The following is a 14625-nucleotide window of genomic DNA, read 5'->3' as shown; positions in this document are numbered from 1 at the left end:
TGAGATGAGGAGAAACGTCTTCACTCAGAGGGTGGTGAATCTTTGGAATTCTCGGCCCCAGAGGGCTGTGGAGGCTCAGTCGTTGAGTATAGTCAAGACCGAGATTGATAGATATTTCAATACTAAGGGATTGAGGGATATGGAGACATGGCAAGAAAGTGATGTTCAGGCAGAAGATCAGCCATGATCGTATTGAATGGCGGAGCGGGCTCGAGGGGCTGAATGGTCGACTCTTGCTCCTAATTCTTATGTTCTTGACCTTCTCTGCTCTAAGCAGAAAAATCCCAGCTTCTCCAGTCTTTGCACATAACTGAAGTCCCTCATCCCTGGGACCATTCTAGTAAATGAGGCCCAAGCAGTGTTTATAAAGGTTCAGCATAACATCCTTGCTTTTGTACACCCTTCCTTCATTAATAAAGCTAAGGATCCTATATCCTTTTTAGCAGACTTTGATCAATACTGCCACCTCCCTCCTTTTCTCTTTCTTTACCAGTCCTTTGTGCACCTTGTTTCTCCTCCCCAATGCTTCATCCTGGTGCCCACCCCCTAATAAATTAGTTATAACCCACCTCCCGGTGAGGACTTTGATTCAAGATTTACTGAGGTGCCTGTCCATCTTGTACAGGTCCCTCCTGCCCCAGAACTGGTCCCAATACCCAAGGATTCTGAAGCCCTCCCTTCTGCACCATTTCACCAGCCACGTGTTAACCTGTTTTACAATACTATTCCTATAGTCACTGGTGTGTAGCACTGGGAGCAATCCAGAGATTACCACCATTTGAGGTCCAGCCTTTTAACTTCCTCCATAGCTCCTAAAACTCTGACTGCATGACCTCAACCTTTTCCTTCCTATGTCATTGGTCCCACATGGACCACGACTTCTGACTGTTACCCTTCACACCCCCACCCCCACCCTCAAAATGTTCTGCATCCTCTCAGTGATGTCGTTGATCCTGGCACCATGTGGGACTCCCATCGGCAGTGACAGAAATTCCTGACCTCCCCACCAACTATCCATTCCCCTATGACCACTGCATTTCTACACGTTTCAGTGCCCCCCCCCCACTCTCCTCCTGCAGTCCTTTGCCCCACCATGCTGTGGATGTGCTCCAGACTGCACTCCCCCGAGGTGTCGACACCCTCACTGTTATTCAGAGCTGAAACCCGGTTTGCGAGTGCCCCACTCACGGATCATTGCTCCTCCTCCCCTGCCAGATGGCCACCCACTTACCATCCTCCTCAACTCTCCGTAACCGCGGAGTGACCACCTCCTGGAACGGGCAGTCCAGGAAATTCTCAGAGAAATATATGTCTGCCTGCTCTATTTGATAAGAATCCTGTCAAGGAACATATTTATCTATTCGTTCATATACTCAATTATAGCATTGTCAACTCTATGTGAATATAATGCTAAATTAATTTGAAAACCTGACTTCAAAAGAATTGAGAAGTTAAGAGTCTTAAGAAGCTTAGTAGTTCTTCCAAAATTCTGATGATTGATTGATTGAAATTAAAAATCTTTTTGCATTTCCTTCCTGAGGTTTTGGCATGAGACATTGCACTAAAACATTTCGTGAGAAAGTGAGACTAACTAAATTCATCGTTTTATCTCTCCAAATCAGAGACATTTATTTTCAAACTGAACAAGTTCTTACAAAGGGTAATCCACCCATTCCAAGCATTTCTTGCATGTTGCTCACATGATGGTAATTGTTCTGATTTGGTGCCTGTGGGATGTGTGTATTGGCGATCTCATACTGGCAACCAATGATGACCCATCCACTCATTTTAATGGTGGGTCGCAATTTCTTCTAATGTAAGCTTTACACTAGGAGTGTGCAGTTGGAAAATGTATCCAGCATCATATTTTGGTTTTGAGATATTTAGGAGTAAATAAACACAATTAGTTGCCTTAGCCTGTAGGTGTGAGGTGTTCGGGAGGTAAATTCGGTGCCCCTGCACTCGCACACTGGAAGGAGTGAAGCTGCCTGTTACAAACCCGCCAGACTTCCCTTTCTAATGACATCGATGGAAAGATAAATCGGCAAGGGTAGATATTCACGATCGCCTGTTTTGTGCTCCCACCATGGGTTGATCCTCTTATTGGAACACAAGGGACACAGGGCACGTGTGCTGGACAGGGACACTGGAAGCTCAGGATGGAGAGGAGGGGAAATTCAGAGGAACGATACCCACAAGCAGTGCAGATAAACCAGAGATTGGGAGGAGAGGGAGGGAGAGCGAGACTGGAGGCTGCAGCTCAGAGTGGGACAGTCTAAATAGGCGGTTATTGCATCCTGTCCAGGGCTGGGCGGGTCTCCCCAGGGGCTCACAGAGATGGAGAGCCCTGCCCCGGGCGTCATTGAATACTGGTGAAGGTGTAGGTGTCACCCCTACCCCCGGGTCTGGGAACTCCCAAACGCTTCACTGGGGTTTTCTGTGGTCCCCGCGGGCTAGTTGGTTGTGCCCGCCCCCCCAGGGGTAAATGTGCCCCCTCAAGGGTTAATCTACCCCCTCCTGGGTTAATGCCCCCCCCCCGGGTTAATACCCCCCCCCAGGGTTAATGCCCCCCCCCGGGGTTAATGCACCCCCGGGTCCGTGCCCCCTCCGGGGTTAATGCCCCCCCGGGTTAATGCCCCCCCCGGGTTAATGCCCCCCTGGGTTAATGCCCTCCCTCCGGGTCAGTGCCCCCCCCCCCCGGGTTAATGCTCCCCCCGGTTAATGCCCACCCCGGGTTAATGCCCCCCCCAGGTTAATGCCCCCCCCTAGGGTTAATGACCCCCCCCCGGGTCAGTGCCCCCCCACCTGATTAATGACCCCCCCCGGGTCAGTGCCCCCCCCGGGTTAATGCCCCCCCCAAGTCAGTGCCCCCCCCCCGGGTTTATGCCGCCCCCCCCCCCGAGTTTATGCCCCCCCTGGGGTTAATGCCCCCCCCCCCCGGGTTAATGCCCCCCTCGGGTCAGTGTCCACCCACCCCCCCCAGGGTTAATGCCCCCCTCCCCCCGGGTCAGTGCCTCCCTCCCGAGTTAGTGCTCCCCCCCCCACCCCGGGGTCAGTGCCTCCCCCCGGGGTTAATGCACCCCCCGGGTCAGTACCCCCCCCCCCCCCTGCCTGCGCCCAGTGCCGGGGGGAGGAGAGTCCCCGCCCCGCTATAAAACTCGGGCTCCGGCCCCGGGGCCGCTCACTCGGCTCCTGCCGCCGCTGCGCTGCGCTCTCCGCCCGCCCGCTCTCCGCCGCTCTCCGCTCCGCCGATGCCGCCGGGGCTTGCGCTGTCGGTGCTGGCCGCCCTCTGGGCGCTGCTGGCCGCCGCCGCCGGGCTATCGCTGCCCGGGGAGCCGCTGCGCTGCCCGCCCTGCTCGGAGGAGAAGCGTGCCCGCTGCCCGGTGCCGCGGGGCTGCGAGGAGCTGGTGCGGGAGCCGGGCTGCGGCTGCTGCGGGACCTGCGCCCTGCCCAAGGGCCGTCTGTGCGGCGTCTACACCGCCCGCTGCGGCTCCGGGCTCCGCTGCTTCCCCCGCCGCGGAGCCCCCCGCCCGCTGCACTCGCTCATGCACGGCCAGGGGTTGTGCATGGAACCCGCCGAGATCGAGCTGCTGCAGGGCACCCTGCCCGGGACAGGTAGGCTTTGGAGGGGGAGATCTGGCGGGGTGGGGGGGAGAGGGGAGATCTGAGGGGGAGGGGTGGGGGGAGCTCTCGGGGGGGGGAGGGAGATATTGGCGGGGGGGAGATCTGAGGGGGAGGGGTGGGGGGGAGCTCTAGGGGGGGCGGGGGGAGAGGGGAAGATCTGGGGGGAGAGAGGGGGGAAAGGGTGAGATCTGGGGTGGGTGGGCGAGAGGGAGATTTGGGGGGGACGAGGGGGAGATTTGGGGGGAGAGGGGGAGTTTTGGGGGGGAGAGGGAGAGATCTGGGGCTGGGAGAGGGGAGATGGGGGGGAACTGCGGGGGGGGAGATGGGGGAGTGGGAGATCTGGGGGTGGGGAAGATCTGGGTTTGGGGAGATCTGGGGTATGGGAAGAGGGGGACCGGGGGGGTGGAGAGGGGAGATGGGGGAGATCTTGGGGGGGGGGTGGAGAGGGGAAGATCTGGGGGGAGAGAGGGGGGAAAGGGTGAGATCTGGGGTGGGGAGGTGAGAGGGGGAGATTTGGGGGGGACGAGGGGGAGATTTGGGGGGGACGAGGGGGAGATTTGGAGGGGAGAGTTGGAGGGGAGAGGGACATTTGGAGGGGAGAGGGGGAGATCTGGGGGGAGAGGGGAGAGATGGGGGAGAGGGGAGAGATGGGGGAGAGGGGGAGATCTGGGGGGGGGAGAGGGCGAGATCGTGGTGGGAGAGGGGGGAGATCTGGGGTGGGGGAGAGGCGAGATGGGGGAGATCTGGTGGGGGAGAGGAATCTGGGTTTGCGGGGGGGAGATGGATCTCTGGGTGGGGGGAGATATTTCTGGGGGTAGGAGAGGTTGCAGGGTGTGGGGGAGTTTCGTTTGGATGTGTGTGTGGAGATGGATCGATGTGGGGGGGGGGGCGGTGTGGGAGTTGTTTCTGGGGGGAGAGATGGATTTGCGGGGGGGAAGGTAGATGGTGGGGGGACAGGAGATGGATGAGGTGGGGGGGGGATGGATGGATGGGGGGGTGATGGATCTGAGGGTGGGAGAGGTTGCAGGGTCTGGGGGAGTTGGGTTTGGGGGTGTGGGAGAGGAAGGTGGGGAGATGGGGATAGTGCATTGTAAAATAGAAGTGAAACAAATCTCCTTAAAATGAGAGAAATTGAGTGAACGAGTTTTGTTTGATAGTGAGGCGTGATTGTGAATCGTGTTCCGTGTATTGTTTGCCGCCAGGAATTTTCATTTTCACAGTTTGCTAATCGCTTGAAGCGGTAGGATGAGTAGAGGAAGGAGACGGGGGTAGGATTTACACCGGGGAAGGTCCATCGGTGGGGGTTTTAGCAGTGAGTTGGAGAGCTGTGTTTAATGTCTGTCATTCGGAGCGAGGCTGGGCCCCAGGGTCCCAGTCATGACATTAATGGAACTCATTAGTATCCAATTCCTCTGATAATAATTAACTGAATGCTTAATCCATTGAAACCGGTTTACAGCTTTGTTAAACTAGTGGCAAAATAAATCTTAATCATCGAAATTGCAGTGCAGGAGGCCATTCAGCCCATCGCTGTTGTGCTGGTGGTGCCTCCAAACCACAGCTGACCACTCCAATCCTTTCATGCCCCCTCTGAACTTTAAAAAATTATTTTTGCTCTTCAAAAGTATATCTAATTCCCTCTGCAAGGTCCAGACTAACTCGACTTCACAGCGGCTCACAGTTCATTTCCAACCGATCACCCCCGGTGCAGCGTTTGGCAGTGTTCAGGAATTTGGGTTTGAAGGGAGAATCACGAGGTGAGCTGATCCCCTCGCCCACATTGCCAACCCCACTCACACCACGCGTAACATCCCAGACATTTCACAGAGCTCAGTGATGGTGCAAATATAACCCATCGCTTCGTGATCAAAGCTAAAAGGCAATGTGACTGTGGGGGGCGTGGGGAGCTGGGGAGGGGGCAGAGCCTCAGACCCCAGCACTGAGCTCGGGGCTGGTTTGGGGGTCTGGGGGCGGAAAGGAGAAGGTTAAGAAATTTAAAAATGTGAAAATGAAACTCTTGCCTCTTGTCTGCTGAAGTGCAGCCCGAGGTAACTGTGCTCGGTGTGGGGCAGGGACTGGGCGAGAATGTGTGGGGACGGGGACTGGGTGAGAATGTGTGGGGACGGGGACTGAGTGAGAATGTGTGGGGACGTGGACTGATCCTCGGTGTGAATGTGTGGAGCAGGGACTCAGTGCTTGGTGTTCCGGCAGGTTTGCGTGCAGTCGCCAAGCACACACGCCTATCTTCCCATTCCGCTCCAGCTGCACCTTGTTGCTATGTCAACAAACACAGAAATAATACACTAACCCCCGCAGGTTAGGGATGATTTGAAATGAATAGTTTCTACTTGTGAAAGTTTTAAAGCTTTCTTTTTGATTTGTATTATAAGCGGAGGAAACTGGGGTCCTTGGGAAAGCAGGTCAAGGTATCATTTGGGGTGCAATTGGGCTGTGTGGTATTAGTACTGAGCTATCAGTGTCATCCGTGGCTCAGTGAGCAGCACTCTTGCCTCTGGGTCAGAAGGTTGTGGGTTCAAGTCCCACTACAGGGACTTGAGCACAAAAATCTAGGCTGACACTCCAGTGCAGTACTGAGAGAGCGCTGCACTGTCGAAGGGGCAGTACTGAGGGTGTGCCGCACTGTCGGAGGGGCAGTACTGAGGGAGCGCTGCGCTGTCGGAGGGGTGGTGCTGAGGGAGTGCTGCACTGTCGGAGGGGCCGTGCTGAGGGAGTGCCGTACTGAGGGAGTGCTGCACTGTCGGAGGTGCCGTACTGAGGGAGTGCTGCACTGTCGGAGGTGCCGTACTGAGGGAGTGCTGCACTGTCGGGAGTGCCGTACTGAGGGAGTGCTGCACTGGCGGAGGTGCTGTCTTTCAGATGAGATGTTAAATCGAGGCCCGTCTACCCTCTCAAAAAACAGATTATCTGGTCATTATCACATTGCTATTTGTGGGAGCTTGCTGTGTGCAAATTGGCTGCTGTGCTTCCTACACTCCAAAAGTACTTCATTGGCTATAAAGTGCTTTGAGATGTTCAGTGGTCGTGAAAGGCGCTATATAAATGCAAGTCTTTTTATGGGATAATATTGAGCATAGTTAATACTGAGCTGTGCAGCATATGATAACGAGTTGTATTGTATTCGTAACGATCTGAATCGATTGTAACAAGCTGTATTCGATTAATAACAAGCTGTGGTACTGGTAACAATCTATGCTTCATGAGTAACAATGTTCATATGAAACGACTTGGCTGTTGAGCAGAAGGTGTCCGGTCTCTGTATAAAAAAGCTGACGGATCTTTGTCGGAGCGTGTTAACCCATCACTGCCTGCTGATGGCAGGCACGGGGATTACAGCCTCCTGTTGCTGTCACTTTAACATACAACAATGCCATGTTTAAACGCTCAGGGCCAACACAGCCTCTTTTACTGGGTAACTTGTTGACAGCTTGCAGAACGCTATAAAAATTCCACGAAAGTTTAGAATCTATAAACGAGTAACCCTGTAGCAGGGCTGTTCCACCCCTGTCCCTCTGCTTGCATTCCTTGTGGAACTATTGTTGCCAAGTATTGAATGGATACTTCATCAAGATGCGAAACTGCTGACCGCCCAACTTCCCTTCCTGGCCCCCGCGTTAGCTGACTTGTTAACGGTTGCCTCTCCTCAGGTACTGTCCTCCTCCCTTTTCAAATCTGCCATCGTCACCCCTCCCCTCCTCGAAATGGAAATCACCCTCGATCCATCTGTGCGTGCAAACTACCACCCCATCTCTAACCTCCCATTTTCTCTGAAATCCATGACCGTGATGTCGCCTCCCAAATCCGTGCCCATCTTTTCCGAACTCTACACTTGAACCCCTCCCCTCTGTGCGAATCGAAAGTTTCTGCCCCGGCCACAACACTGAAACAGCCCTAATCAAAGTCACACATGACCTCCTCCGTGACTGTGATCGGGGTAAACTCTCCTTCCTCGTCCTCCTGGACCTGTCTGCAGCCTTTGACATGGTTGACCACTCTATCCTCCTCCATCGCCTCTCCACCACCGTCCAATTGGGTGGGACTGCACGCGCCTGGTTCCATTCTTATCCATCTAATCGTAGCCAGAGAATCACCTGCAACGGCTTCTCTTCCCACTCCCGCATCGTTACCTCTGGTGTCCTCCCAGGATCTATCCTTGGCCCCCTCCTATTTCTCATCTACATGTTGTCCCTTGGTGACATCATCCGGAAACACAGCGTCAGTTTCCACATGTACGCGGATGACACCCAGCCCTACCTCACCACCGCTTCTCTCAACCCCTCCACAGCCTCTGTGATGTCAGACAGCACGTCCAGTCCTGGATTAGCAGAAATTTCCTCCAATTAAATATTGGGAAGACCGAAGTCATTGCCTTCGATCCCCGCCACAAACTCCGTTCTCTGGCCACCGACTCCATCCCTCTCCCTGGACACTGTCTCAGGCTGCACCAGACAGCTCTAACTCCAGTGGCCTATTTGACCCTGAGCTGAGCTTCTGGCCCTATCTCCTCTCCATCACCGAGACCTCCAACCTCCCCCTCCGTAACATCGCCCGCCTCCACCCTTGCCTCAGCTCATCCGCTGCTGAAAGCCTCATACATGCCTTTGTTACTGTAGACTTGACTATTCCACACACTCCTGGCTGGCCTCCCATCTTCAACCCTCCATAAACTGAAGGCCATCCAAAACTCGCACCAAGTCCCGTTTACCCGTCACCCCTGTGCTCGCTGGCCTACTTTGGCTCCCAGTCCGGCAACCCCTCAATTTCTAAATTCTCACCTTTGTTTTCACTACCCTCCATGGCCTCGCCCCTCCCAATCTCCTCCAGCCCTTCAACCCTCCGAGATCTCTGCGCTCTTCCAGTTGTGGCCTCTTGCACATTCCCCGATTTTAATCACTCCACCCTTGGCAGCTGTGCCTTCAGCTGCCTGGGCCCTAGGCTCTGGAATTCCTTCCCTAAACCTCTCTGCCTCGCTCTCCTCCTTTAAAATGCTCCTAAAAATCTACCCCTTTGACCAAAATATCTCCTTATGTGTTTTGGTGTCAGATTTTGTCTTATAACGTTCCTGTGACGCGGCTTGGGAAGTTTTTACTATGTTAAAGGCACTTTATAAGTTGTTGTTGCACTATCACATTTAAAATCATTGCTTTTTTCATTGGGATGTTTAATTCTGAGCCCTGTGTGGAGATGTTGTTTCATTACTGCGCTTTTTATTAATTTTCTGCATGTAATGAACTACTAGCAACGAACCGTTAGGTCCTGGCTACCTGACACCGCATCCTTTGACAGTGACATCGACAGTGTTAGCCATGGTTCACTGCGCAGCACTCTCTCCTCCGAGCCATCAGATCATTGGGTTCATGCCCCATTCCAAGGACTTGAGCACAAAATCCAGGCTGACAATCAGTGTACCCTGTCATTTTGTTTGGCCCCGCACGGCCCCTTTAAGAGGCTGCGTGCGCCATTCAAAATACCGTGAATGCATAGTTAGTCTCATTGAAAAGCCAGCTGAGTGCGGTCCCTTATTGCTGACAATCCCGGTGCAGTACTGAGGGAGCGCTGCACTGTTGGAGGGGCAGTGTCGAGGGAGTGCCGGACTGTCAGAGGGGAGTACTGAGGGAGTGCTGCACTGTCGGAGGGGCAGTACTGAGGGAGCGCCGCACTGTCGGAGGGGCAGTGTCGAGGGAGTGCCGCACTGTCGGAGGGGAGTACTGAGGGAATGCCGCACTGTCGGAGGGGCAGTACTGAGGAAACGCTGCACTGTCGGAGGGGCAGTACTAAGGGAGCTCTGCACTGTCGGAGGGGCAGTACTGAGGGAGCTCTGCACTGTCGGAGGGGCAGTACTGAGGGAATGCTGCATTGTTCGAGGGGCAATAAATGGTAATAACAAAATCATTACCAGAACCTGTTGTCTGAACAAATATGGGCAGTGATTATGGTCTGAAATTGTTGAACTCGATGTTGAGTCCAGAAGGCTATAAAGTGCCAAATCAGAAGATGAGGAGCTGTTCCTCGAGCTTACGTTGAGCTTCATTGGGACAGTACAGAAGGCCGAGGACAGAGGTCAAAGTGGGAATGGGGTGGAGAATTAAAGTGACAGGTGACCGGAAGCTCGGGGTTACGCTTGCAGACTGACTGGAGGTGTTCCGTAAAGTTGAAAAAGATAGACTATCTGGTCATTGTCACCAAAGTTAAAATACTGCTGTTGTTGGAATCCGAAATAAGAACATAAATTATGGGAACTCTGCAGATCACGCTGCCGTCAGAACAGAATGCTCATTATCGCATTGCTGTTTGTGGGAGCTTGCTGTGCACAAATTGGCTGCCGTGTTTCCCACATTATAACAGTGACTACACTCCGAAAGCAATCGATTGGCTGTGAAGTACTGTGGGAGGTTCTGTGGTTGTGAAAGGCGCTATAGAAACGGGAGTCCGTCTGCTCATAGCTGAGACAAGGGGAATGAATGCGTTAGCAAGGCCGTGACATGTGGGGGTGTGGGGGGGCGGGAATTGGAGCAGATTGTCGGCTGGGATTTTGTGTGGAGCTAGCGAACAGCTGGCCAAGTGACTATCCTGGGCTGGGACATGTACCCTGGTGGGGTTTAGGGATGGTGGTTAAGTAGATTGGCCGATACTCTGTAGAGTTTAGGAGAATGAGAGGTGATCACATTGAAGCAGACAAGATTCTGAGGGGGATTGACAGGGTAGATGCTGAGAGGTTGTTTCCCCCGAGCTGGGGAGTCCAGAACCGGGGGTCACAGTCTCAGGATAAGAGGTCGGCCATTTAGGACTGAGATGAGGAGGAATTTCTTCACTCAGAGGGTGGTGAATCTTTGGAAGTCTCTACCCCAGAGGGCTGTGGATGCTCAGTCATTGAGTATATTCAAGACAGAGATCAATAGATTTTTGGACTCTCGGGGAATCGAGGGATATGGGGATCGCGCTGGAAAGTGGAGTTGAGGTCAAAGGTCAGCAGTGATCTTATCGAATGGCGGAGCAGGCCGAATGGCCGACTCCTGCTCCTTGTTCTTATGGGGTGGTGCTCTGGTGGTGTTGCCCTTGTGTGAGAGCTTCATTGGGTGTGATCGAAGGGATGGGCGCCATGTCAACTGATTTAGCCCAAACCCGAGCAGTCTAGTCTTAGCGTTCGATATCCCGACACGCAACTCCCACAACGATTCAAGGCTTCGTCTTGCGTTAATCTTGTCTTGTGTTTCAATTTATTTCCTGTTTTTATTGTGCAAACACTGGTGTACTTTAACTTTAGTGACATTCAGTGAGCACAATGCAGCGATGTTAGCACAGGGTGACCTTCAGCTTCCTCCCATCGCTCTCCTGCCCCCGCTCTCCTGCCCCCCTCTCCTGCCCCGCTCTCCTGCCCCCCATCTCCTGTCCCCCATCTCCTGCCCCCCATCTCCTGCCCCCCCTCTCCTGCCCCCCCGTCTCCTGCCCCCCCCGTCTCATGCCCCCCGCTCTCCTGCCTCCACCGTCTCCTGCCCCCCGCTCTCCTGCCCCCCGTCTCCTGCCCCCCGCTCTCCTGCCCCTCCCTCTTCTGCCCCCCCCGTCTCCTGCCCCCCTCTCTCCTGCCCCCCTCTCTCCTGCCCCCCTCTCTCCTGCCCCCCCTCTCCTGCCCCCCTCTCCTGCCCCCGCTCTCCTGTCCCTCCCTCTCCTGTCCCTCCCTCTCCTGTCCCTCCCTCTCCTGTCCCTCCCTCTCCTGTCCCTCCCTCTCCTGCCCCCCCTGTCTCCTGCCCCCCTCTCTCCTGCCCCTCGTCTCCTGCTCCCCGCTCTCCTGCCTCCCGCTCTCCTGCCCCCCGCTCTCCTGCCCCCCGTCTCCTGCCCCCCACTCTCCTGCCCCTCCCTCTTCTGCCCCCCCCCGTCTCCTGCCCCCCCCCTCTCCTGCCCCCCGTCTCCTGCCCCCCCTCTCCTGCCCCCCTCTCCTGCCCCCGCTCTCCTGTTCCTCCCTCTCCTGTCCCTCCCTCTCCTGTCCCTCCCTCTCCTGTCCCTCCCTCTCCTGTTCCTCCCTCTCCTGCCCCCTGCTCTCTTCCCCCCCTCTCCTGCCCCCCCTCTCTCGCCCCCCCTCTCCTGCCCCCCACTCTCTTGCTCCCCCCTCTCCTTCCCCCCCTCTCCTGCCCCCCGCTCTCCTGACCCCGCTCTCCTGACCCCGCTCTCCTGCCCCCCTCTCTTTCCCCCCCTCTCCTGCCCCCCGCTCTCCTGCCTCCCCTGCCCCCCGCTGTCCTGCCCCTCCCTCTCTGCCCTTCCCTCTCCTGCCCCTCCCTCTCCTGCCCCCCCTGTCTCCTGCCCCCCTCTCCTGCCCCCCTCGTCTCCTGCCCCTCGTCTCCTGCCCCTGCTCTCCTGCCCCCGCTCTCCTGCCCCTCATCTCCTGCCCCCCCTCCTGCCCCTCCTCTCCTGCCCCCCCTCTTCTGCCCCCCCTCTCCTGTCCCCCTCTCTTCTGTCCCTCCCTCTCCTGCCCCCCGCTCTCTTCCCTCCCCTCTCCTGCCCCCCCTCTCTTGCCCCCCCCTCTCCTTCCCCCCTCTCCTGCCCCCCGCTCTCCTGCCCCCGCTCTTCTTCCCCCCCTCTCCTGCCCCCCTCTCTTTCCCCCCCTCTCCTGCCCCCGCTCTCCTGCCACCCCCCTCATGCACCCCGCCTCTCCTGCCCACACCTCCCCCCCCACCTCTCCTGCCTCCACTTGTAGCACGGAGCTGCCGCCCAATTGTCTCTGTGAACGAGGAAACTATTGCTCGCAATCCCGGCGGCTCACCGGGCCAGGCTCTGCTGGGTAGACAGCTGTTTAAAGTAGTTAATGATTGGCCGAGCTAACAGACACTGGGTGTGTCCAGCGAACTCCAGGTGAGTTATTTATCCTGCGCTGCTGAGATTTAATTTTCTATTTTTTTTGTGAAAACAAAGTTCCAAAGTGGGTCCCTGGTGAGGCATTGTTTGAGATTGGAATGATGGTCTTGTTTTTACTGAAGTGGTTTCCGACACGCCTTTCTGCCAACAGTGAATGTGTTGTGAACCCCGGCTCAAGCCCAGTCTGTCCGGCCCAGTGCTGGCGGTCAGGTCCACAATCATCACATCAACAACCTGTATTTATATAGCGCCTTTAACCCAGTGAAACGTCCCAAGGCGCTTCACAGTAGTGTATGAAATAAAAATTTGACACCGAGCCGCATTAGTGCAGGTTGCCAGAAGCTGGGTCAAAGAGGGAGGTTTTAAGGAGTGTCATGAAGGAGGAGAGAGAGGTGGAGAGGTTTAGGGAGGGAGTTCCAGAACTTGGGGCCCAGGCAACAGAAGGTACGGCCACCAATGGTGGAGCGATTATAATCAGGGATGGTCAGGAGGGCAGAATTAGAGGAGCGCAGACATCTCGGGGGGGGGTGGGGGGGGGTTGTGGGGCTGGGTTCAGAGTTCAGAGTCGCTGCGTGATCCCACTTCCTAGGTCAATACAGCAAGTGGGACTGACCTGCAAACAGTACTCGGATTGGGGAACCTGATTCTTGTCCAAGTTTGGAACTTGCACGTTTCCACAGACCTCCGCAGACCTGCTTGTGTAGTTTGAGCAGTGCCTGGGGGGGGTTGGGGGTGACGGTGCGGGGGGGGGGTGGTGGGGACGGGGCGGGGTGGGGGGGTGGTGGGGACGGTGCGGGGCGGGGGGCGGGGTGACGGTGCAGATGAGGAGTGTGGTGCGAGGGACGATGTGACGGGAGGGAGAGCTGAGCATGGCTGGTGGCAGCAGGTACGGCGATGTGTGAGTGTGTTTGAGCCCAGCCCCGGGCACTGGCTTTCTCTGCTTGTCCGGTCTCCAGTGACACTGGGCTGGAGCGACACACAGTTCAGGGTTCACACTCTGCGGCCAGTGACAGTGTTGTGCTTGTCCTCCTGATCGAAGCGGGGGATTCAGCACGGGCTCCAACTCCATTCTGGCTTCCTCCCTCACTCGAGCATCCAGTCTCTGTGAGCCCAGTCACTGTGTGTCGGCAGGCCCCGTGACCCGTGGCCTCACGGCTGAGCCTGCCTCTGACCCAACTGAGGTACAACACACAGGGGCTTCAGGGGAGGAGGACAAGGGCATTGTTGGAGGGGGCAACAAGTGGCTGCAATAAACAGCTTGTCTCTCCCTCTCTCCCTCTCTCCCTCTCTCCGTCTCTCCCTCTCCCTCTCCATCTCTCCCTCTCCATCTCTGTATCTGCCTCTGTCTCTCCCTCTCCCTCTCCCTCTCCCTCTCCCTCTCTGTCTCTCTCTCCCTCTCTGTCTCTCCCCCCCTCTCTGTCTTTCCCTCTCTCGCTCGCTCTCATTACAGTGTCAGCCGAGGCTCAGTGGGCAGCACTCTCGCCTCGGAGTCACAAGGTTGTGGGGTCAAGTCCCACTCCAGGGACTTGGCACAAAAAAATCTAGGCTGAAGGACAATACTGAGGGAGTGCCACACTGTCGGAGGGGCAGTACTGAGGGAGTGCCGCACTGTCGGAGGGGCAGTACTGAGGGAGTGCCGCACTGTCGGAGGGGCAGTACTGAGGGAGTGCCGCACTGTCGGAGGGGCAGTACTGAGGGAGTGCCGCACTGTCGGAGGGGCAGTACTGAGGGAGTGCCGTACTATCGGAGGGGCAATACTGAGGGAGCGCCGCACTGTTGGAGGGGCAGTACTGAGGCAGTGCTGCACTGTCGGAGGGGCAGTACTGAGGGAGCGGTGCACTGTCAGAGGGGCAGTACTGAGGGAGCGCTGCACTGTTGGAGGGGCAGTACTGAGGGAGCGCTGCACTGTCGGAGGGGCAGTACTGAGGGAGCGCTGCACTGGCGGAGTGGCAGTACTGAGGGAGCGCTGCAGTGTCGGAGTGGCAGTACTGAGGGAGCGCTGCAGTGTCGGAGGTGCCGCTTTTCGGATGAGAAGTTAAACCGAGGCCCCGTCTGCTCTGTCAGGTGGACATAAAAGATCCCAGGGCACTATTTCATAGAAGAGCAGGGGGAGTTCTCCCCGGTGTCCTGGCCAAT

The 14625-nt window shown here is 56.2% G+C and overlaps 1 protein-coding gene across 1 annotated transcript in view; it reads left to right on the top strand.

The window, feature by feature from the left end:
• The first annotated feature begins 3220 nt into the window (after positions 1-3220).
• Positions 3221-14625, top strand: part of LOC139233942 (insulin-like growth factor-binding protein 4) — a 73600-nt gene continuing 62195 nt past the window's right edge. Inside the window, exon 1 of the mRNA XM_070864626.1 lies at positions 3221-3615. Within this exon, the coding sequence (XP_070720727.1) occupies positions 3252-3615 (364 nt within the window). The 5' untranslated portion in view covers positions 3221-3251. The remainder of the gene's footprint in view (positions 3616-14625) is intronic.

This window comes from Pristiophorus japonicus, chromosome 21 (genome assembly GCF_044704955.1).
Source record: "Pristiophorus japonicus isolate sPriJap1 chromosome 21, sPriJap1.hap1, whole genome shotgun sequence".
NCBI classification, from domain to species: Eukaryota; Metazoa; Chordata; class Chondrichthyes; family Pristiophoridae; genus Pristiophorus; species Pristiophorus japonicus.
Note: the sequence above shows the minus strand (reverse complement) of the source record. Positions and strands in the feature narration are given on the sequence as shown.